Below are 25,000 nucleotides of genomic sequence, written 5' to 3'. Positions count from 1 at the left end.
CATAGGACTATGCTCAAGGTGGCTTCGTCATTCATACGTGCCATTCTTGCTACATTCACCCATCTTTTTTTAAAACATTCGCTAGACAAAACTTGCCTCTCTACTCTCACTTCCTTTCAAGTGGTACTTGAAGAAGTTGATGAGAGATTGACCAGAGAGGAAAGTGTTTGTCTCCAATCCTTTCAGACGCGTCCACAGATACATTCTTTCGCCATAGCCACAAGGATGATGAAAATAGCTCTTCCTTCCCGTTGAAGAAGGAGGCGTGACAATATTGACGATAGACTCAGCTGATAAACCGACTCGTCCCACACGTGACAGCAGTTGTTCGACATAAGCCCACAGGTCGGAAATTGTTGGACACTGAACGAGTGCGTGCAGAACGGTTTCGTCGCTCTGACCGCATCTCGGGCAGGTCGGCCCCGTGTTTCTCGAGCCGTGTCTGTAGAGCTTATCCCGAACGGGTAGCGCTTCTCGGTAGCACTGCCAGGCCAGGGATCTCTGGAAGTTGTCCATGGGCCCTGGCCCGAAAGTCGTCCCGAACAGGCGGGTCAGGTACTCCTCGTCGACGTCCAGGTTCGCCCCGAGCTCGTCGTCGTACCTCCCCTCCACTAAACCCCTATAGAATGCTTTGGTTGTGTTGAAGTCACTTAAGGTCGACCCAGGACGGCAGAGTTGCTTGAGAGCAACGCGACACTCGCGGTGCCATTCGCCCTTCCTCGGCCTCTTTTTGATCCACGACTGCAGTTCGGTCATGGAGACGAGCTGCGGGAAAGCGTGCCTCACAAACGGCGACCACACCTGTTCACCGTCGTCTACATAGAGCCAGAGATGTCGCAGTCTCAGCGCGTGTCTGCGCATCATCAACCACGGCATGCCCAGCCCTCCTTTTAACGGGTGTTGACAGCAAATGGATCGCCTGACCATCGGGACGCATCCTTTCCACAAGAAGCGAAAGAGGATGCGTTGTAGTTTGGTGATGGTAGGGTCGGGACAAGGCACGACGGTCAGGCCGGTAGTAGATGACGGACGCGAATGTACGTGTTCGCCACCTCCGCTCGACCTTTTAGGGACAGTTTCCTCTCGGCCCATTGCCGGGCGAGAGTGACCACCCTACTCGTTATCTCGTTCCAGTTCTTCTCCACTTGGAGGTCCGGACCAAACCAGACCCCGAGCAACTCAACCGGGCCGTCGGTCCAGCGTCCCACGACGGAGGCGCTGGTGGACGGCATGGGCTTGCTTCTCCAGGTGCCTAGTCGCAAGCCCACTGACTTTTCCCGGTTGATTTTCGCTCCTGTCACCGCTTCGTAGTTTTTCAGTGTCTCGCCGACCAGCTCGATGTGCTCGTGGCTAGACACTATGACGGTGACGTCGTCCGCGTATGCAGGCACGCTCGTCCCGCATCCCAATTCTCGCGGGATGCCCCTTAGAGTCGCCAGCTTCCGCAGTAGTGGCTCAAGAGTCAATACGTATAGAAGCGCCGAGAGGGGGCATCCCTGACGGACCGAACGTGCAATGTCGAAAGGTCTCGATAGATGTCATTTACGCGAATTACCGAACGGATGCCTCTGTACAAGGCAGCTATCCAGCCGCGGAAGACGGGGCCGAAACCAGCCGCTCTCAGGACTGCCTCCAAGTATCGATGGTCTACCCTATCAAAGGCTTTTGATTGATCCAAGTTGATCAGGGCCCCACCCATGCCAGGTTCGTTAACTACCCTGTCTATGATGTGTAGCGCATCAGATGGAGGTTGTCATGGATGGTCCGGCCTGGCACGGCGCATGTTTGCGCTTGTCGACCAGTTTCTCGATGACAAGCGCCAACCTCTTGGCTAGCACCTTGGCCAAAATTTTCAAGTCTGCATTAAGCAGAGTGATGGGCCTAAAGTTATCTATTACATTTCCCTTGTTTAGATCTTTCTTCAGCAGTGTTACGGCTCCTCGGCTCACAAAACCAGGAATGCTCCCGTTTTGCTGCCAGTTGCAGTACACCGCCGCCAAGAGATCTCCAAACAAGTCTGCATACAATTGTAAAGCTCGTAGGGTAGACCATCCAAACCGGTGATTTGTCCCTCGAGCATTCTGCCATCGCTTCCCGCACTTCCGCGCCGCCGTGATGGCACCTTCGCAGCACCCTGCCTTTCTTGTCGAGAGTCGTGGTAGGCTATGTAGGTAGGCACTGAAGTCCACCCTACGTTCTTGCCCTCCACTCGTTCCGAACAGTCGGGCAAAATGCTGCTGAAAGGCCTCACACATTTTACTTGGCTCGAGCAATTCGCGCCCCTGTTCATCTACCAGTGACCGAATGGTGGCTTTGTTGCCCTGTTGCGCCTCTGCCACCCGGGCCTCTCTCGCGGCTCCAACACCTTCGTTCCTTAGAGCACGCATCCTAGCTGACAGCACATCCTTCGTGTTTGGCGTTGAAGTGTTGGTCGAGGCCAACCTCGCCGCCAAAACGTCGGATGCGATGCCGCTTCTAATTGCCTCTTCTAGCTTCTTAACTAGCTCACCCTCTACTCTATTTCTATCTATGGCTAGTGCAGATAGATAGATAGGTAGATAGGTAGATAGATAGATAGATAGATAGATAGATAGATAGATAGATAGATAGATAGATAGATAGATAGATAGATAGATAGATAGATAGATAGATAGATAGATAGATAGATATGAATATATATACAGTGACACATACTTACAATCATACATGCCTACACATACACATACGTATACACACGCACTACTGAATGACGTAGCAAGGAAGCCTCACTGTGTTAGCTCGACTTGCTAGAAATAGCAGATCAAATACTCCCCAAATCACACTTCAATGATTTACGGAAAAGGACACGTGATGTAACAAAGTCCGAGATATACCAAACAAAAAAGAAGAAAAAAACCAGGATAATCATTTCCGGGACGCCTTGAATATTGGTCTGCTCAATCAAGACCAACAACAACAATAGCGAGTGGAGACGCAGTGGCCCGATGGTTAGGGCAGCGGACTCACGGTCGTAAGAACGCGGTTTCGATTCCAAGACATTGGGCATTGGGAGTGTTTATTGAGCAAAAACACCTAAGGTCTACGAGGCTCCGGCTGGTGGCGGGGTGAACCTCGCTGTACTCTTTCACCACAACTTTCTCTCACTCTTTCTTCCTACATCTACCACAAAGCAGAGGAACCATGGAACTATGGTGTGGTAAAACTTTCAGACCCTAGTCTAGATTGCGAATCCCCTGTACCCCAGGATGGTTCAGCTCTCCACCCATTAAAAAAGCCACCGTGGCAAGCTGGCAGAATTGATAGTACGCCGGACAAAAAGATTAGTGGCATTTCGTCCGTCTTTACGTTCTAAGTTTAAAATTTCGCCGACGTCGAATTTGCTTTTCATCCTTTCGGGATCGATAAAATAACTACCAGTTGAACTCCGGTTTCGATGTAATCAATTTGCCCACTCGCCTGAAATTACCGGTCCTGTGCCAATATGGGAAACCATTGTTAATATTACGTCATAGTTAGGTTGATATCATAAGTGAGTGGAGTGTTTTAGTTGTAAAAGTGCTGTCTAATCTTTAAAAGAAATGTGTAAGAGAAAGAATGGGAGAGAGGAAGGAGGAGATTTAGTCAGAGGAGAGGGAGAGAGAGAAAGGGAGAAATGAAAATAAGGAAAATTAGGCCAAAATGGAGAGATTGATAGATACATTGATAGATAGGCATGTATATGTACATATACATACATAAACGTATGCATATATATATATATATATATATATATGTGTGTGTGTGTGTGTGTGTGTGTGTCTGTGAGTGTATGAACATAGATAGATAGATAGATAGATAGATAGATAGATAGATAGATAGATAGATAGATAGATAGATAGATAGATAGATAGATAGATAGATAGATAGATAGAAAGGAATACGCAAGTAAAAGAGACTTCGTTTCTTCGTGTCGATAGAATATAGTCAGCTGCTTCAATAATAGACTAAAGAAATAATGTCTACAGGTCTGACAGAAGAAGACATAAGAGATTTCCTTCATGACAACCCAGAATTCGTTGATAAATGGCTTTCAGAACACGGCATGGAAGAAATAGCACCCGATTTTTCGAAACATAAGATTTTATCAAAAGCTGCCCTAAAATTTTGGGGTTAAACTGTCTCCCAAACAAGATCCAACTGAATATCTTGAGAATTTGGTTGAGGAACCAGAGTTACCTGTTAGTAAGATGAATTTGTTCAGAGATACACTCAAAGTGGTTCAGTCAGACATTAATTCAACGAGAGTTACTAAAAAAATTCTTCAAAACGCCTGCATTTTGCTTCGTTGTCATGCAACGAGCCTTCTTTTGGTCCAAGGAGTTGGTAAAAATCGATTTCTTATTTCGGAAACCAACAATATTTCAACTAGATCTCAACCTGGCGAAATAGATAATACAGAAGAAGACACGGTTCATCTACCATTTGGCGAAGGAATTGTTGGTTTCGTAGCGGAAAACGAATGTTTAGTAAATATTAAAGAAGCGTGGCGTGATTCACGCCTTACGGAAAATATGAGAGAGACTAACTGTCAAATTAGATCGATTCTTTCGCTACCAATTTTCGATAAAAACGATCGTGTGATAGGAGTAGCTAAAGCATTGAATAAATTGGATGGAGATAATTTCGATTCTAGTGATGAAAACTTATTCGAATGTTTCTCGAAAATTTGTGCTCTGAATCTCAACAATGATCAGTTCTTTAAAGCTGCCCAAGGAGAAACAATACGGCATCAAATGTTATTGAAACTCGGTCGGTGTTTTTTGAAAACGGGGGAGGATTTCCAGAGACTTGTATCTGAAATTCTTCAATACGCCATCAAAATGCTGGACTGTGATAATATCAGCATCTATTTAAGTGATGATATAGACGATGCACGTCAACTGACCGAGTCAGCGAACGTTTTACAACTTTTGAAGGGAGACACTAAAGTAAAAAATACTCCTATAGACCCAATGTTCATATCATTTATTGAACGAAATATGAATAGTGCTAGCATGGTGAATGTAGTTAGCGTGACTAATTTACATGATAGAACCAAATGGAAAACCAAAATCACATTGGATGGTGATATACTAAATTGGATAATTTGCGTGACAATACACGGTGATCGCGATAGTGTAATTGGTTATATGATGTTTCTCAGGAAGACGATTAATACCTTTAGTGAAAATGACATTAATATGTTGGAGACATTTGCCATTTTCTGCGGACTGGCGATTTATAACGACCATTTGTACAAAAGTTGCAATAAAATAACATCCAGCCAAGATTTCGCATACGAATTGCTTCAGTTTCACACGACTTGCGAAGAAGAAGAAGCTTATGACATGCAACATCAAGACATTCGCACAACAAGTCACTATAAACTTTACTCTTACAATTTTATTAGTTATTTATACTCAGAAGACGAACAGGTTATATTGACTGCTCTTATCTTTATAGAAATGAACGCTCTAAATTCATTGAAAATATCCAAGTTTACTTTGTATAGATGGATACTAACTGTGAAAAAAAACTATCGTCCTCTTACCTACCATAATTGGCAGCATGCTGTCAATGTTACTCAAGCAATGTTTTGTATGTTGACCACCGGTAGATTACAAGTATATTTCAAAGAATTTGAACTAATATGTCTGCTAATAGCTTGCTTGTTTCATGACATTGATCACAGAGGAACCAATAATGCATTCCAAGTGAATACAGCATCGCCTCTTGCTACTCTCTACAATACGTCTGTGTTGGAAAACCATCATATAAATCGAAGTATCATGATATTGCAAAATGAAGATACAAATATTTTAAAAAACGTTTCAGCTGAAAAATATAAGAAGGCTCTCAAATTTATCGAGAAAGCAATCCTCGCTACAGACCTTGTAGATTATTTTTTGAAAAGAAACACTTTTAGAAAACACATCGAAGACGGTAACAAAACTTTTGAGTCTCGAGAAAGCGTTGAATTATTAACTAGTATGATAATGACTGCAGCTGATCTTACAGCTATTACCAAGCCATGGGATTTTCAAAAATTCTCAGTCATGTTAATGGCTGAGGAATTCTTTACACAAGGAGACATGGAAAGAGCTTATGATATTCCTCTGTTGCCGTTAATGGATCGCAATTGTATACGCGAAATACCACAAATGCAAGTTGGTTTTATTGATTTTGTGAGTACACTGCTTTATAAAACTTTGTCAGAACTGCATGAAGAATTGGAGCCTTTATATCATGGGATGCTCGACAACAGAGCTCACTGGGCTGGTATTGCAAATGGTGATGAAATATTTGATATTAAGAAAGAGTATGAATTAGCTTTAAAGACGTTTTACTCAGGAGTACCGATATCGAGTACGACTACTCCGATGTTACAAGTAAATGTAGCCACACAGACAGTTCTAACATATTTAAATGTGGTGCTAGAGCAACAAACCATCCAAACCATACTTTCTTATCCTATTGAAGAATTAGTCACTGTGGATGATCTAACAATACCTGTTTCACCGGAAACTGAGATGATTACTAGAGTAACAAAGAATTGTCAAACCGATGAACGATCCCCAACTGTAAGCGAAGTATCTGTTCAGACTTATGTACCTGCTACACGTACAGGTGAAGCCTCACCCGATGAACCACAACCACACGTATTCAGACGACAACCGTCCACTTTAACAAAATCTGGGAACTACTCGGGATCAGAAACTATAGTTTCATCACGTTCCAAGTCGTCATTATACAGGTCGCCTTATACAGCAAGACGATCAAGTTGTTTCGATGAGCTTCTTTACGAAAGACGCCGGGAATTAGAGCAGGAAAAAGGAAAATCATTTAGAAATGCACTCTGTTTAGAAAAACCTTTGTCTATAAAAAGATCATCGCGTGTTATTTTACCACCGAACCCAGTACGACGGGAAAGCACACAAACACGTTCCAGTGATTATATATTCAACAGAAGTTCGTCTACCATACGGTTTTCGATTGGGGAAATTTCTCAAAGAGATGAAGTTTTGTTTGAAAACATTCCGAAGAAGTCTTCTTTGAAATCCGAAATATCGGTGAAATCTCCCATTAAGGAGAACGAAAATGTTCGTAAGAAGAGTAAAGAGGTACAGATAACTACGCCAAAAAAGAACAGACTGTCTTGGACGGATGCATACGAGGGTAGTGATAGTACAAAAAGTAGAATACCTGTGGCTCGAAAGTCACTTTCTATACTGAGAGATCGAAAGGACAGTGTGTTTAAAAGATCGAGTTCAATAATGAAAAAAGATACGACACAGAATATGGAGTTTCGAAAACGAAAATGTGTGAAAGCTGTTCCAAAGAATTCTCAAAGGCGTAAAAGATTGGTTATTTGTGTGGTTTGTTAGACTACCATTATATGGGCCGGAGGAACAACTGGTGTTCTAGTAACGAAAATAAAAATGAAATAACAAAGGCATTAAAATGTTTTCTTCTTTATGCACAAAGCCGACATTTTTGAGGAGAGGATGCGGGATTAGTCGAAATCATTGAATCCATTCCTTGACTCGTACTCCGAAGAAATGTAACGTAAAGTTAACCTCGGCGGGATTTGACTTCAGAAGGTATAGACGAGGGACAAATATGGTGAGGCATATATTCCGATACTAACGATTGTGCCACCTCATCGCCCTCACAAAAGATATTAAAATATGCCGTTGAGAGAGTAATTAAATTAAATAAATTGATTAGCAAATATTTAAGTTTCTGGTTTCAAACTTTGGCATTTAAACCAGCAAATCAAACTCAAATATTCTGCTGTGTTTCATGTTTAAATCTAAACCGACCATATCTGGCCTCTCACACCTACCCGACAATGTCATTCAAAAAACATAATCACACTCTCGAAATCTCGAAGCTACGAGCTGGTAACAATGTATTTTACTGCCGACAGACAGAAACACAGACCACACACACAACCTAACATTCACTCTCACCCTGTATACATACATACATACATACATACATACATAAAAATATACATACATACATACATACATACATACATACATACATAATACATATATATATATATATATATATATAATATATATATATATATATATATATATATATATATATATATATATATATATATATATATATATATATAGTCTTCGGCTATATAATTGATAATTATTCCAAATTAATTAATTTCACCCTTGGTGTAATTGATAATTATTCCAAATTAATTAATTTCACCCTTCATTGTTACTGATAACTATATATATATATATTATATATATATATATATATATATATATATAAGATTAAACTTACTTGGAAATGGATGCGTGGCGTTCAATCATATAACAATATAAATAAAATATATACGTGTATATATACATACATATATGTACATACATACATACATACATATATATATATATATTTAATCGATGGTTGGCATGTGCCAACATGCGATTGGACGGCACGAACTGTAGAGCCCAAATCTTCACCCAGTGGTGGGGTTCCAATGTCAGGTTAAGCGAGACGCTGTTTGGAGGTGGTAACGATGTATTTTATGTTAACAGACAGAAACACACCACACACACACATACACACACATATACACACAACGTAAGATTCACTCACATACGAAGACTCTCTCCCTATATACCGTTAGTTAAAAGGACCAATGAAACAAAACCATTTGCAAATGTGTATGTATTAAACTAATTGTATATGTTTGCTTATAACCTTATTTTCGTTCCATTCTAAACAAAACTGTCCGACGAACGAGAAGGCGAAACTCTGAGTAACAGTTTTTTGTGATATTTTTGCTGCTTTTTGATAAAGCATATTACTCTACTTCTGGTATTTGAGTACTATTTCTCCACCTTGTTTTGCAATTATGTGGTTACTCTGGTATATATATATATATATATATATATATATATATATATATATATATATATATATGAATTTTTGCGTAATGAGATAAAAAAAAACCCCAAGGCTGTATTGATATTAGAGCATTTATAGATAGAAGGTCTTACAGCTGTTTCTACGATATTTATTAATAATAATATCCCTTCATCGGAGACGGTGTGAGAGGAAAAGTTAAGTCAAAGTTAGTTTCGATGTGATATAAATAGAGAGTGAGGTGGAGGAAAGAAAATAGATATAAGATATGTATGGTTATTGAGTTCAAAAATCCGTTTTATAGGCATAATGGTATATATGTGTATTATTTCAATATCCTTTGAGTAAAATCCAAAAGTCCAACAGAGTTTAATATGAGTCCAACATATATTTATATAACAAATGATGGATAGGTGTCAATTTATTACAGCTGTTTCTAACGAATTTTTTTTGAATTTGTTTAATGTGTACATTATATCATTATAAAAAAACGCTTTCTTCACATGAATATACAAATTTTGCAATTAAGAACACTTGGAAGAAATTTAAATCCACGGCATGTGTATATTTTGTGACTCCACGATCAATACCCTTCACAGAATTAGTTTGCCAAATGAAAATAGAACGAATTCAAGTGGTTTTGTACGACATATGTGGGAAGAGTGTATTTAACTCGTCTATATTGTCTATATAGTGGAGGTGCAATGGCCCAGTGGCTAGGGCAGCGGACTCGCAGTCGTCGGATCGCGGTTTCGATTCCAAGACCGGGCGTTGTGAGTGTTTATTGAGCGAAAACACCTAAAAGCTCCACGAGGCTCCGGCAGGGGGTGGTGATCCCTGCTGTACTCTTTCACCACACTTTCTCCCACTCTTTCTTCTGTTGGCCTGCTTGCTTAGCCAGCGAGGTGGCGTCATTCGAAGGCTAAAAACAATGCGAATGCATTGTGACCAGCGATGTGTAACAGCATCTGTTGGTCTGGTCGGTCACGTGATCACGTGATATTGTCTATATGTGGGAGGAGTGTATTTAAGATTTATGGTCTTGAAGAAGGTTAGTCGGCTTTGTAGCTAGGTGAAGCGGATGAAAAATGAACAGCCGAAGTCTCCTTTCCACAATTAAGAAAGAGGTTGTGCCATCAAGGCGGTGTCTCAGCATAGCATGACCACAGTCTAATGACTGAGGTGGTCATATTTAACGCTCGAGAAGATTGGTAATGTCTTTGACGTTTCGAGCCTACGTTCTTCTACAGAAAGGGACTCAGAAAAAAGAAGGAGAGAAACAAGGAGAGAAAAAAAAGAGAGAAAAAAATGTGTGTAGTGGCTAACGATCTGTCATGGCGATATATATATATATATATATATATATATATATATATATACTAGCAGTATCGCCCGGCGTTGCTCGGGTTTGTAAGGGAAATAACTATATAAGCATTTTTAGAGAGTTACTTCCCTTATATAATAGCAAAAAAATGCATTAAAAATGGGAAAAACAAAAACAAAAAAATACAAAATACAAATTACATGAACATATAAAATTACAAATTACATGAACATATATAAACAGAAGATACAAATATTACAGGCATCCCCCACATACACACACTAAATAAACATTAACGCACATAGATATATAAGCATGCGCAAATCAAGACATACAATAGAAATACAAAATGGCTGACGGTTAGTAAGGGGAGACACAAATAAGTGAGAAGAAAACAAAGGACCACTGATGCGGTCACAGGAGTGTGACGAAAGAATTCTGGCCGAAATAAGATTAAGATTAATGTAAAAAATAAATAACACTGAAGCAAAGTAACACCAAATATATAGTGCGTGTGTTTTTATTGGCTAAACTGGCAAAATGACCATTCCGAAATATAACAATATCTGTTTCAACACTCGACTTCACATAAAAAATCTTGCACAACAAATATTTAAACGTATATATATATATATATATATATATTATATATATATATATATATTTGTCGAACGTCACAGAGTAGGAGTAGGACGAAGTAGGAGAAAGTGGTGGGGGCAGAGAAAATAGTAATTCAGTGAAGGAGAAGTAGCGAGGGAAAGTAATAGCAATGGAGAAAGGAAAGGGTGAATGATGAATATCGAGAGAAGGGGTGAAAAAAATCAACTCTGAGTATATGTGTGTATGTGTGTGCATGTATAAAGGAAGTATGTGAGTGTTTGTTTCTGTGACTATTAGGTACCCTATTTTCTACCTTATTTATATATAAAATGCTACAATTAGCCGTCATTTTTGACGGCTCAGGGTCAGCTAGTGTTAATATATCGAAAGAACAGCTTAGTAACACGGCTAGTCCGAGGTAATGCTGAACTAACAGCCGTATTTGCCGGCGTATAAAACGAATTTATTTTATTCTAAAATGCATCACAATTATTCTAAATTTCATTCTAAAATGTATCTAATTCGATATTGTATTTATATGATTTATATGTACAGAATCATATATTTTCCTTCCAAAACTACTTTAAAATAACTTTATGTATGTATACGATGAAAGGTACTACATTTGTTTTTGCTATAAACTATGCTTGTAAAATAGGGGTATGCCTAATGCAAAAGTGTGCCTTATACGTTGGAAAATACAGTGCTCCTTTAATAGTTTTAATATATATTAATAGTAGGCGTAAATGTAGGAGTGGCTGTGTGGTAAGTAGCTTGCTTACGAACTACATGGTTCCGGGTTCAGTCCCACTGCGTGGCACCTTGGGCAAGTGTCTTCTACTATAGCCTCGGGCCGACCAAAGACTTGGGAGTAGATTTGGTAGATGGAAACTGAAAGAAGCCCGTCATATGTATGTATATGTGTGTGTGTATGTGTGTGTGTGTGTATGTGTGTGTATGTATGAGTATGTATATGTTTGTGTGTCTGTGTTTGTTCCCCCAACATCGCTTGACAAACGATGCTGGTGTGTTTACGTCCCCGTAGTCCCCGTAACTTAGCGGTTCGGCAAAAGAGACCGATAGAATAAGTACTAGGCTTCCAAAGAATAAGTCCTGGGGTCGATTTGTTCGACAAAGAGGCGGTGCTCCAGCATGGCCGAAGTCAAATGACTGAAACAAGTAAAAGAGTATTTTCTGTTTGTATCTTCATGCCAATGGAATGGAGAAGCTTTGACAATATTTGGTGGAATTCTGACTTAAACACGTCATATAACCCTTCATAACTTTTTTATTTTTTGGAATGTTCAGAATATTTGTTGCATATTTGTGTTCTACACACGGGAATTCATACATACATTTTTAAAATTAATTTTTCGATTTTTTTTTTTATTATAATTTCGAAATATTTCGTTTTACATCACAGTTTAAAATATGGACAGTCCGAATTTTGGGGTTAAATTCCATCAATAGACCCTTATGTTTATGGGAAGGAAGATTTTGAAAAACATCAATACGTCAGAGTGGTGAACGAACGAGGATGATAAGAAGTGGTTGTGAGATGTACTAAAAATAACAGCAAATATCCCTTAAGTCACACACACACACACACAAAATTTTGTTAGGAGATCATAACCGTATGAATTCCCGTGCGTAGAACACAAATTCAGAAAAATTTTCTGAAGATTCCAAAAAGTAAAAAAAGTTATGAGGAGTTATATAGCTTGCTTGAAGAAGAATTCCGCCCAATCTTAAAATAATTCTGCTTGTCGCTCCGTTAATTAGCCCACCCGTAACACTTCCACGTGGTTAGTTGAAGGGGGAGGAGAAGAAAGGGAAAAAGAGAGATGGGGAAGGCACATAACCTTTGTACTCAGGGGACACAACAAGGACAGACGAAACAAGACATTGGGGTACATATAAAACACATATCGAATGGACTATGACTATGATAAAAAAAACTGAGGATGAAATGGCTTATTCGCCCCCCAAAACAAGCAGTTTCATTTTATTGTTCTTTTTAATTACAGTTCACTTTACAGTCATGTATCTTTTTGTTTCTTAAACATACAATTACAACAAATATTGCATAAGATCGTCGAAAATTACAACAGGCGGCAACTCGTCGTATCTAAACTGAAGTGGTGATATTACAACTCTTTTTTTTTCCCCTAACAGTTCTACTAATCTCTCCCCTCTTTCTCTCTCCAGTAGCACGCCCTTCTTACCTTCTCAGTTTACCAATTTCACTCTGATAACATTTTTCATCTTTGTTACTCTCTTTTCGATTTCAACACTTTTTTCGTATTCTACGAAGTTTCGTAAATTTCTCTTTCTAGGTACCTTTCTCTGATATCTTTCACCATTCTCTTCGTCCAACACAATTTTCTCTGTCTCAAATTCGCTGCTTCTTTCGTTTTCATTCTTCTGTCATGCTCCTTCTTCCTTACTGGTTGAAGGCAACGGTTCCTGAGTTCGCTTTTCACTTGATTTGCCACCTTCCTTCAGTACAATGTCACTGCAAGAAGTGGACCAAAACCATTTCTAAAGAGAGATTTAGAGATTTCTTTTTTCACGGCTTAAGTACTTCTAATTAGGTATTTAATGCCACTACAATTTAATACTTAATGATTATTTTTCATGTAGATGCAGTTTCCTTTTAATTAACCTAAATGATTTAAACTAATAGTGTGATGTCATACATTAGAGATTGACGTCATGTTTAGAAAAATTGCCGTTCTTTTGATGGAAAAGCATTTGGTAGAGCATTGTAAAGAATGCAGTTTTATGTAGATTAAACGGCTAGATACAAAGATATGAACATCATTGCCATACAAATGATTCTGGTAAGAAAAATATGGTCAATATCCTCATCATTATCAGCATCAACAAAACTATAATTGGTTTCGATTTTGATACTACACCAGTAAATGATGGATGATTTACAGCAAGATGAGGTTGAAAATTTCTTACAGAATAATCCAGATTTCGTTCGCAAATGGCAATCTCGGCATTTTACAGTGGACGTCAAAAGGCAAAGCCTTAAATGCACGTTGAAAGTACCGGGAGAGACCGGTTATAGTGCAACTACAAGTGATACAGTATTACAGGAGGTGAAATCAAAATCAAGAGGGTATAGTTCAGTAGTGACAGAGAATGAAATATACAGAGAGTTTGTAAAAGACACTGTTTTCGAAGTCAATGTCGACAAACAGTGTCATAAAATTCTTCAAAATGCTTGTATCATCCTCGATTGTGAGAGAGCGAGCCTATTTCTGTTACATGGAACTGCTAAAAAGCTACACTTAGTTTCCAAGCTCTTTGACGTTACAGCCACCTCGGTTATGGAGGATACAATTCACAACGAAGAAAATGCCATTCGCATTCCTTTCGGAAAGGAATTGTCGGATATGTAGCTGAATACAGTTGTCTATTGAACATTAAAGATGCCTACGAAGACGAACGTTTTTTACATGAGATTGATAAATCAACGGGGTTCTGTACGAAAAGTATTCTATCTGTACCAATTAAGGATAGAGATGACGTCGTAATAGGTGTAGCTCAAGCATTGAATAAGAAACATGATCGTTATTTCGATTCGAATGATGAAATTATATTTCAGAACTTTTTGTCGTTTTGCGGAATCAGTATAATCAACGAACGGTTGTTAGAAATATCACAAGTGGAATTTAAACGCCACAAGTTATTGCTAAAACTTGTCAAATTTGTTCTGAAAGAGCAAATCAATTTTCGAAAGCTTATATCAGAAATTCTTCGACATGCCATGGATATGTTAGACTGTAGCAAGATTTCTGTTTGTTTGACAGAAAACAGAATGGATGCGGCCTCTCCGACGATATCGTCTAACGTTTTCCAGTTATTAAAAGATGAAGAAGAAGTGGAGGAAGTTCCGTTAGATCCGAAATATATAATACCAATTGGCCGAAATTTAAAAAGTATCAATATAATCGATATAATTCGATTACAAGGTGAATCAAAAGAGAGGTTAATCACTGTTGAAGGTGATGTCGGCCGTTGGCTACTGTGTATGACAATAACAAATGCTACAAGTGAGGTCGTCGGTTGCATAATATTTGAAAGACATTCCAAAGATGTTTTCGACCAAAGTGACATCAACCTAATGGAGACGTTTGCATTGATTTGTGGAATCAGTATTCATAATTGTCGCATATATGAACGTTCTGTTAGGATGTTGGCACAGGGAGAAGTAATGAACGATGTGCTGGCATTTCATACCACATGCGACCGGAAACTTATCGAACCTTTCTTAAAAGTCGAGCCACGATCCGCTGAAGAGTATCAATTATATTCCTATGCCTTTATTGAATCTGTATTTACAGATGATGAAATTGTTTCGTTGTGTGCTCGTGTGTTTCTTGATAAAAATGCTTTGACCATATTAAATTTACCGATTGATATTTTATACAGGTTTATTTTAACAGCAAAGAAGAATTATCGCCCAAATATTTTCCATAACTGGCGCCACGGTGTACTGGTATTTCAAATGATGTTTTATTTTTTGACCTGTTCACGAATACAATATTATTTCACAGAATTTGAACAGATTTGTTCCCTTATTGCTTCTTTATTGCATGATCTTGACCACAGAGGGACAAATAATAAATTTCAAGTGAAGATATCATCTCCGCTCACTACATTATACGATACGTCCGTCTTGGAACACCATCATATAGATAGAGCTATCAGGATGTTAAACACCGCCGAAACCAATATATTCCAGAATCTCTCGGCTGAAAATTATCAGCACGGTCTTAAATTTATCGAGAAAGCGATTCTTGGCACAGATGTAAAAGATCTTAATGAAGTAATTAAAAGTTTTAGAGAGGAAATCAAAAAGGGCGACAAAGGTTTTCAGTGTCAAGAAAGCATTGATTTATTAATAACCGTTATAATGGCAGCCTGTGATCTTTCAGCTACTACAAAGCCATGGTCGTTTGAAAGAAATGCTGCAGTTAAGATTGCAGCTGAATTTTTCGAGCAGGGGGATCAAGAAAAAACTTTACAGAAAGATGTCGAAGATCTCATGGATCGTGAAAATAGATACAAATTTCCTGAAATGGAAGTGAAGTATTTTGATACTCAATGTGTTCCGATTTTTCAAGTTTTATCTGAAATGGATGCTAATCTGACTCATCTGTATGAAGGGGCATTGGAGAATCGAAATCACTGGGCCCATATAGCTGAAGGCATCGAGTTTTTTGACATTGATTCCGAAATTGAGACTCTTTATAATGAAGAAATGAGTTTGAAAGGAGCAAAATATCACAAAATTGTAACACCTAAAATATCACGGATTCACTCTGAAAATGTTGCGTTAGGAATGGCAACATCGTCTACTCAGACTACTTTTGTTCTCGCTGAAGAAAGTCAACGACTACGTCAAAAGACATCTCAAACGGATGATGATTTGTCTACAATGTCTTACTCCGAATCTCGTGCTTTAACGAACGCCATAAAAAGTTTTTATGCGGAAAAACTTCTCGCAGTAACGGTAAGGCCAATCGGTAAAAGAATCCGAAAAATTAATATAGGGACGCAAGTGAAATTTTCAAATGGTGATAGTGAGTTCTGTAGCCAACCTGGATTTCTTAGTAGAGCCATGTCCCTTGAACCACCCAAAACATTTTCAGACTCATGGTTAAAAACAAATAAATTCCCTACAAGTATGAATCTCGATGGAGCAGAACAAGAAGCGATGGGTTGTTCGTCAGACATAGGTAGCTGGACAGCTGCTTGTGTAACATTTGAAACGCCTGAACAAAAGATGAGAGCTTTGAGACCTGTGATCTCTAAACAGACGCTAGACATGGAAAGATTTACAATGAGTGCAGAAGAAAGAGAAAAAATTTCTAATGTTGCAGTGAAAGACCTCAATCAAGGTCGAAGAAGAAAATGTTTAAAGAAAATTCCACGGAGTAAACCAGTTCTTACAAGCAAGAGAACCAAAAGGCAGGACGATTTTATGGAAAAGTATGTGTGTAAGATTTCATAAGTAATTATTGAGCAACAAACATTTTGTATTAGCTGAAACAGCTGCAAACGAAAAAGCAAACGTAAATAAATAATATGTACGTGAATATATGTATACTTCTTTGTGATTATATGTATATATGTATGTATATATGTATGTATATAATCAGTTAGTTGTCCATAAGTCACACTCAATATTACCAAGTGCAATAGCCAGCGCGAAACCAACGGTGACATTCTGACCTGTTATATACCATAAAAAGTAATATAGTATTCGACTACATATGTATCTATCTATCTATCTATCTATCTATCTATCTATCTATCTGTCTGTCTGTCTGTCTGTCTGTCTGTCTGTTTGTCTGCCTGCCTGTCTGTCTATCTGTATATGTATATATATGTGTGTGTGTGTGTGTGTGTGTGTGTGTGTGTGTGCGCGTGCGCGCGTGTGTGTGTGTGTATGAGGGCTTGGGTGTTGCTGAAAAGTTCTTGGCTTTAAGTGTATCGCGAAAGGCCTGGTTGAAGGCCCACCCTTCCGAACTCTTTAACCGGGATTAGAAAAACTGAAGGACCCCTGCAATAAGGGTGTGAATCTGAGAGGGAAATATGTTCAATAAAATCATAACTAACTGATCCTCCTGTATTTCCTTTTACCTAAAGCCAGGAACGTTTCAGCACCCTATTCATATGTCAATAGATAGATAGATAGATAGATAGATAGATAGATAGATAGATAGATAGATAGATAGATAGATAGATAGATAGATAGATAGATAGATAGAAAGATAGATAGATAGATAGATAGATAGATAGATAGATAGATAGATAGATAGATAGATAGATAGATAGATAGATAGATAGATAGATAACTTTTTATTGTGGCCACACAGGGCTAAACACAGAATAAAAATGGACGAAATACAATGTAGAGTTTTTTCTTTTCGAGGTGGGATTGGTGGGACATACAAAGGTAAAAAAAAAAAAAGTTCGATCAATAGGGATCTCTGGGTTGTGTGGTGTATAAAAAAGTAATATATATATATATAAAGTTCACAGTTTAGGTGTAGCCTTGGAAAGAAAAACCTACAAAAAAGACCAAGGTCACCTCAGACAGTTCGAAAATGAACACATGAGTAAGTCGCCTTACCTCTCGTTGTCTCTTTTGGTGACAGATTTACGCTTAAAATAGTGTCGTCTTTCATACTGACCATTTTTGCCACTTTTACCCACATTTTATTAAAACATTCGTTCGACAAAGCCTTCCTCTCTATTCTCATCCTCCTTTTCAAGTGGTACTTGAAAAAGTTGACGAGAGACTGACCAGAAAGGAAGGTGTTTGTTTGCAGTCCTTTCAAACGCGTCCTCCACACACATTCTTTCGCCATAGCCATCAGCGTAACGAAAACCGTTTTCCCTTCCCGTTTAAAGGAAGGTGGTGGAACAATATTCACGATAGACTCGGCCGATAGGCGGGCCCATCCTACACGCGACAACAGCTGTTCGACGAAGGTCCACAGCTCTGAAATATCTGGACACTGCACGAGTGCGTGCAGAACGGTTTCGTCGCTCTGACCGCATCTCGGGCAGGTCGGTCCGGTGATGGTTTTCGAACCGTGCCTGTAGCTCTTCTCTCGAACAGGTAGTGCGTCTCGATAGCACTGCCAAGCCAGGGATTTCTAGAAGTTATCCATAGGCCCCGGCCCGAACGTCGTCCTGAACAGGCGGGTTAGGAATTTCTCGTCGACGCCCAGGTTTGCCTCGAGTGTGTCGTCGGACCTCCCCTCCACTAGTCCTCTATAGAACGCTTTAGTCGTTTGTAAGTTGCACAAGTTTGCCCCCGGTCGGCAGAGCTGCTGTAGAGCTTGGCGACACTCTCGGTGCCAATCGCCCAGTTTCGGTCTCTTCATGATCCACGTTTGCAGTTCGGTCAGCGAGACGAGCTGCGGGAAGGCGCACCTCACAAATGGCGCCCACACCTGTTCACCGTCGTCGATGAAGTTCCAGAGATGTCGCAGTCTCAGCGCATGCCTGCGCATCATCAACCGCGGCATGCCCAGTCCTCCATTCAACGGATGTTGACAGCAAATGGACTTCCTCACCATCGGAACGCCACCCTTCCACAGGAAGCGAAAGAGTATGCGTTCCAGTTTGGTGATGGTGGCGTCGGGACAAGGCACGACGGTCAGGCGGTAATCGATGACGGATGCGATGTACGCGTTCGCAACCTCCGCCCGGCCTTTTAGAGACAGCTTTCTCTCGGCCCATGTTTGATTGAGAGCGACCACTCTACTCGTGATCTCGTCGCAGTTCTTATCCATTTGGAGGTCCGGACTGAACCAGACCCCGAGCAATTTAACCGGTCCGTCCGTCCAGCGTCCCACTACTAAGCCGCAGTCGGACGGTATGGGCATGCTTCTCCAGGTGCCGAATAGCAAACCCACCGACTTTTCCGGGTTAATCTTCGCTCCCGTCACCGTTTCGTATTTTCTTAGTGTCTCGCCTATCATCTGGATGTGTTTTTCGCTCGGCACTATGACGGTGACATTGTCCGCATATGCCGACAAGCTCGTCCCGCAACCCAGTTCCCGTGGGATGCCCCTCAGTGTCGCCAGCTTCCGCAGTAGCGGCTCGAGAGTCAATACATACAGAAGCGCCGACAGGGGACACCCCTGAAGGACCGAACGCGTGATGTCAAACGGTTTCGACAGGTGACCGTTCACCCGAATCACCGATCGGATGCCGCTATACAAGGCAGCGATCCAACCGCGGAAGACGGGACCGAAGCCAGCCGCCCTGAGGACGGCCGCCAAGTACCGATGGTCGACCCTATCGAAGGCTTTAGACTGATCCAAATTTATCAGCGCCCCACACATGCCAGGATCCTTAACTACCCTGTCCACAATGTAGCGCATCAGATGGAGGTTGTCATATATGGTTCTGCCCGGCACGGCGCATGTTTGCGCCCTGTCGACCAGTTTACCAATGACAAGTGCCAACCTCTCGGCTATTACTTTGGCCAAAAGTTTCAAATCTGCGTTGAGCAGAGTGATAGGCCTGAAATTATCTATAAAATTCCCCTTGTTTGGGTCTTTCTTCAGCAATGTCACTGCACCTCGGCTCACGAAACCGGGGATTCTCCCGTTCAGCGGGGAAGTTTCAGATACTGTGGAGAATTGAACCAAATTCCAGCAACAATGTATTCACGTTCTTCGTAGTGTGTTTGGTTCGATCCAGCATCAACTGTACTTTCGATTTGATTATTATCAACTACACAGAACATAATATGATTCATAGTGAGGATCGTTTTGTCTTAGACTAATAAAGCCAAGGGCAAATTATGCAGGTGTGTCATCTACAACTCGATCGTTTGACGATTTTGAATATTTTGTCATAATTTTGCTTACGTCACAACAGATTATTCGGCGTCATTTCGAAGACAAACCACGAAAGCATGTCTGCTGCCTGCTTCTAATTTCAAGTAGCGAAGACTACTGATTTAAAATAAAATCAAGAAATACAGAAATTTTCATGAAACGTTTTCTAGAATACTTAGAAGCATCATTGAACCTTGTTTGGAAATTAAACTTAAAAGAAACATGGCAACAAAATTTACTGAGAAAGCAGGACTTACTGAAGAAGATGTGGATGATTTCTTGTCGAAGAATCCAGTATTCGTTAGATCATGGCTCTCTAGGCGAGGACTGGGTGACTTGGGGGAAGAATTATACAATCAAAAATTAAAGGAAGAAGCAGTAGATTCCTTTATAGACTTCTTACAAAACATAGTGTTTCATAAGAAACTTTCCCGAAGAAACCAAGCCGAATCTCTTACTACAAATGAAAAGTACAAAGAAATATTGAAAGTTCTTAATTCCGAGATTCATATACACTTTGTCTGTCATAAAGTTCTTCAGAATTTATGTATCTTACTTCACAGTGAAAGAGCAAATCTTTTTATGGTTCGAGGAGTTGGAAAAGTTCAATATCTAATGTCGACCCTGTTTGATATTACATCTGACTCTACTCTTGAACAATCACTTCATACTGAAGAAAACGCACTACGCATTCCCTTCGGAAAAGGTATTGCAGGATTTGTAGCTGATAATAAGTATCTCTTAAATATTAAGGATGTGTATCAGGATCCTCGTTTCTTAAGTGAAGTCGACGAAAAAATTGGACATCGTACCAAAAGCATTCTATGCATGCCAATTCTAGACACTGATGATAGTTGTTAGCTGTCGCTCAAATAATAAATAAAAGAGATAATCTCTATTTTGATGCTGAAGACCAAATGATCTGCGAGAGTTTTTTGTCCTTTTGTGCCATTAGTATAAGAAGCAATACTTTCTTGCGAAGATCATTTGAGGAATTCACACAACACAAGTTATTACTAAGACTGAATCGATGTATACTAAAATATCAAAATTCTCTACCGAAACTAATGTCCGAAATTACCAAACTCGCCATGGAAATGTTACAGTGTGAGAGTATCAGCATTTATTTGATTGATCCGAAAAAGGATAACCTTTGCCCAACTGATTCTTCCAAAGTTTTTCACTTATTGAAAGGAGCTTCAGATATCTCAGAACAAATTATAACACCTAAAGTAAAGAAAGCAATTGAACAAAATATTAACAGCGGAAATACTTTCGATTTATTTCTTTCGGGGAACCTTACTGAGTCTGACAGCGTAAATCTCGAATATAAGATTGAGAGTCAGTTGCTTTGTTTAGCTATTAGAGATGCCGGTAAGAATTTTCTTGGTTGGATCGTATACATCAAAGATTCAAAGGATATTTTTAGTCAAAATGATATCAGCATGATGGAAATATTTGCAATGTTCTGCGGTTTAGCTATCTATAATTGCCGTCTTTATGAAACTGCATCAAATATGCTGGAACAGCTAGAATTTACAAACAAAGTACTTAGCTACTATATTACTTGTTATCCAGAAATTGTAGATAATTTTTTAAGTATGGAGGTACTATCTTCAGGTTTTTACCAAATTTATCGATTCGATTTCAATGACTTCATATATTCAGAGGATGACACTGTTTTGTTGGTCGTTCGCATATTTTTAGATGCCAAAACATTGCCCGTTCTCAACATATCTAAAGAATTATTATATAGGTGGATACTAACTGTTAAAAAGAACTATCGACCTGTCATCTATCATAATTGGCGTCATGCTATCAATGTTACTCAAATGATGTTTTGTATGTTGACTACTGGCAAATTGCAAAATTATTTCACAGAATTTGAGCAGATTTGCCTATTGGTGGCTGCTTTGTGTCATGATCTTGATCATAGAGGATATAATAATGCATTTCAAGTGAAGACGGCATCTCCTCTTGCTACTCTTTACAGTACGTCTGTGTTGGAAAACCATCATATAGATCAAAGTATCAGGATATTAAAAACTGAAGATACAAATATTTTTAAAAACGTTCCAGCTGAAAAATATCAGAAGGGTCTCAAATTAATCGAGAAAGCAATCATTGCCACGGATCTCGTAGTATATTTTGAGAGAAGAAATATTTTCAAACGCAAAATAGAAGTCGAAGACCAAACGTTGTCATCTCAAGAAACCATTGATTTACTTATTAGCATGATGATGACTGCGTGTGACCTTTCAGCTATTACTAAGCCATGGGAGGTTCAAAGAAAGACTGCTATTATGGTCGCAGCCGAATTCTTCGAACAAGGTGACATAGAAACCCAATGTAAATATCCTGTGTTGCCTATGATGGATCGCAGTAAAAGATACGAATTGCCCAAAATGCAAGTTGGTTTTATTGATTTTGTGTGTACATTACTTTACAAACTTCTTCATCAGGTGCATGAGGAATTAAAACCTCTTTACGATGGGATGCTCGAAAACAGAGCTCATTGGTCTCATATTGCAAATGGTGAGGAAAAATTTGATGTTGATAGAGAATTCCAATTAGTTTTATATAACATTTCGCTGGATAGTGCTATGACAGTCGAAGATATAGGAGACACGGGTGTTTCGACCCAAACTCTTTTCACATTTAATCAAGAGCAAAAGGTTACTCAGACTGATATTTCAATCCCAATAGATATATGTCAACAAAAAACTACCAAACCATCTTTGAACAATGTTGAGACAAAAACAGCGGATAGTCAAACTGAACCTCGACTTCTGAAAGTGTTTTCGGCAATAACTCAAACAGAAAGGCCTTCTTTGAGAGAATCAGAGCACTTACCGATTACAATGCCACACGAACAACCAGTGATATCTTTAGAAACACTAGAAGAATCTAACATTGGACAAGATAAGTTATCTTTACGGAGAAAAGCTTACAGTAATCATGTACAACCAACTCAGCCTTTGCCTCCAATCAACCGGCAAAGACGAACTAGTTGGATCGATGAAGTTGCTGAGAACAAACGTAGCGAATTATCACAAAGCCGACGAGGAAGTCAGGCTCTGAATGCCTTACCTGATGAACCACCCAACCATTCAAAAGAATAAGTCGTGTTTTTCAACCACCAGTACGGCAAAAACTATCATCTTCAGAACCCGAATATAACAAAAGCATCAAAAGCATGACATCAGACGAAACCATCTCGGAAATTAGTTCTCAATATACTGTAAGGGGAAGTTTTTCAAAAGCATCGTCTGACAGAAAAACACAGGAAAACACAGAATCTGACAGAAACACACCGGAAAACACAGAATCTGACAGAAAAACACAGAAAAACACAGAATCTGACAGAAAAACACAGGGAAACACAGAATCTTACAGAAAAACACAGGGAAACACAGAATCTTACAGAATCCCAGAGAATCTCTCAGAAAAACCTAAGAGCACGGAAGGAAATGAAAACACTGAAGGTTTTAAACCGCAAGCAGACTTGAAGTTAAAAAATCCAAATTTGAACAACGATAATCGACAACGGAAATGCGCGAAAATCACTGCGAAACCAAACCCTCCTCAAAGACTAACCGTTTTAAAAAGCAAAATGTGCATGATATTCTAGTTTCCCAGCAAAAGAGAGAACAATTACTTTACTTACTCAAAGAAAGATAAAGAATACAAATCAAAGGATTATGTAAGCCTTTCACGAAATTATTCAGTTATTTAGTATTTCAAGAACACGAGAGAAAAATAGATTGACTATTTATTTGCTTGTAACGATGTCAGCTTCAAACGTAAGAACCTATATAAACAAAAACGATGCGAACATATGTATTTCATATACTATATTATAATAAAATATAATATATATAAGTGTGTATGTCTCCCTTCATTGTGAATATATGTGTGAGTGTATATGTTTATACAGAATTATATGTACATGCATACACACATCTATATATGAGTGTGTGTATGTATGTATGTATGTATGTATACATAAATAAATAAATATATATATGTATATATATATATAGGTAAACAGTAAAAATAATTACAGACATGGACAAGAACATGAAACACCACAGAGACGACACAAGAACCACAGGACGGGACATTCGAAGCCCTCAGTCAACAGTCAAGAACCAGATCATCTTAGCAATTTCGGCTGATTAATCTTGATATATATATATATATATATATATATATATATATATATATATTATATATATATATATTATATATATATATATATACATGTGTGTATATACATATACATGTATATATATATATTATATATAATAGTTATCGCCATACTAATATGGCATTCTTAAAAATAAGAATAAAGCTGTCGCTGATTAGCTCCATGAAGCCATCGCCTCAAGCTAGCTACTTGACACACAAACTGCGTCCATTATTAACCTTCGAACAGGGGAGGTCAGCCGCTTCAACCTGCTAGTCCGACAGCTACAGACATGTTTCAGGGTTGTTGCCCCTTCTCAATGCAGCGTAGTCAGACCTGCAGGTGTCGCTACTGACCGTCTCCGTTCGAAGATTCTATTTACCTAGTTACGGTGGAATACATCCACTTGTTTTCAATAATAGAAATATTAAAATTACACACTCACACACAGACATGCACACACTCTCACACACGTACACATACATACACACACTCTCACATACACACACTCACACACACACTCTCACACACACATACACACACTCTCACACACACCCTCCAACGATTTAATGTTGCTCTTTAATG

The 25,000-nt window shown here is 39.1% G+C and overlaps 2 protein-coding genes across 2 annotated transcripts; both read left to right on the top strand.

Moving 5' to 3' along the window:
• The first annotated feature begins 13,773 nt into the window (after nucleotides 1–13,773).
• LOC115224076 (cGMP-specific 3',5'-cyclic phosphodiesterase-like) lies at nucleotides 13,774–16,874 on the top strand. Its single transcript, XM_029794877.1, has 2 exons — nucleotides 13,774–13,973; nucleotides 14,174–16,874. Exons 1-2 carry the CDS (start codon nucleotides 13,774–13,776, stop codon nucleotides 16,872–16,874), a joined length of 2,901 nt encoding a protein of 966 aa, XP_029650737.1.
• A 3,574-nt stretch (nucleotides 16,875–20,448) lies between these two features.
• On the top strand, nucleotides 20,449–23,348 carry LOC115224075 (cGMP-specific 3',5'-cyclic phosphodiesterase-like). The gene is given in 2 exon segments (XM_029794876.1): nucleotides 20,449–21,078; nucleotides 21,081–23,348. Coding segments are annotated over 2 exon segments (2,898 nt in total).
• The last annotated feature ends 1,652 nt before the right edge of the window (nucleotides 23,349–25,000 follow it).

This window comes from Octopus sinensis, linkage group LG24, assembly GCF_006345805.1.
Source record: "Octopus sinensis linkage group LG24, ASM634580v1, whole genome shotgun sequence".
NCBI lineage: Eukaryota > Metazoa > Mollusca > Cephalopoda > Octopoda > Octopodidae > Octopus > Octopus sinensis.
The sequence above is the reverse complement of the archived record's forward strand: the minus strand, read 5'-3'. Positions and strand labels throughout refer to the sequence as shown.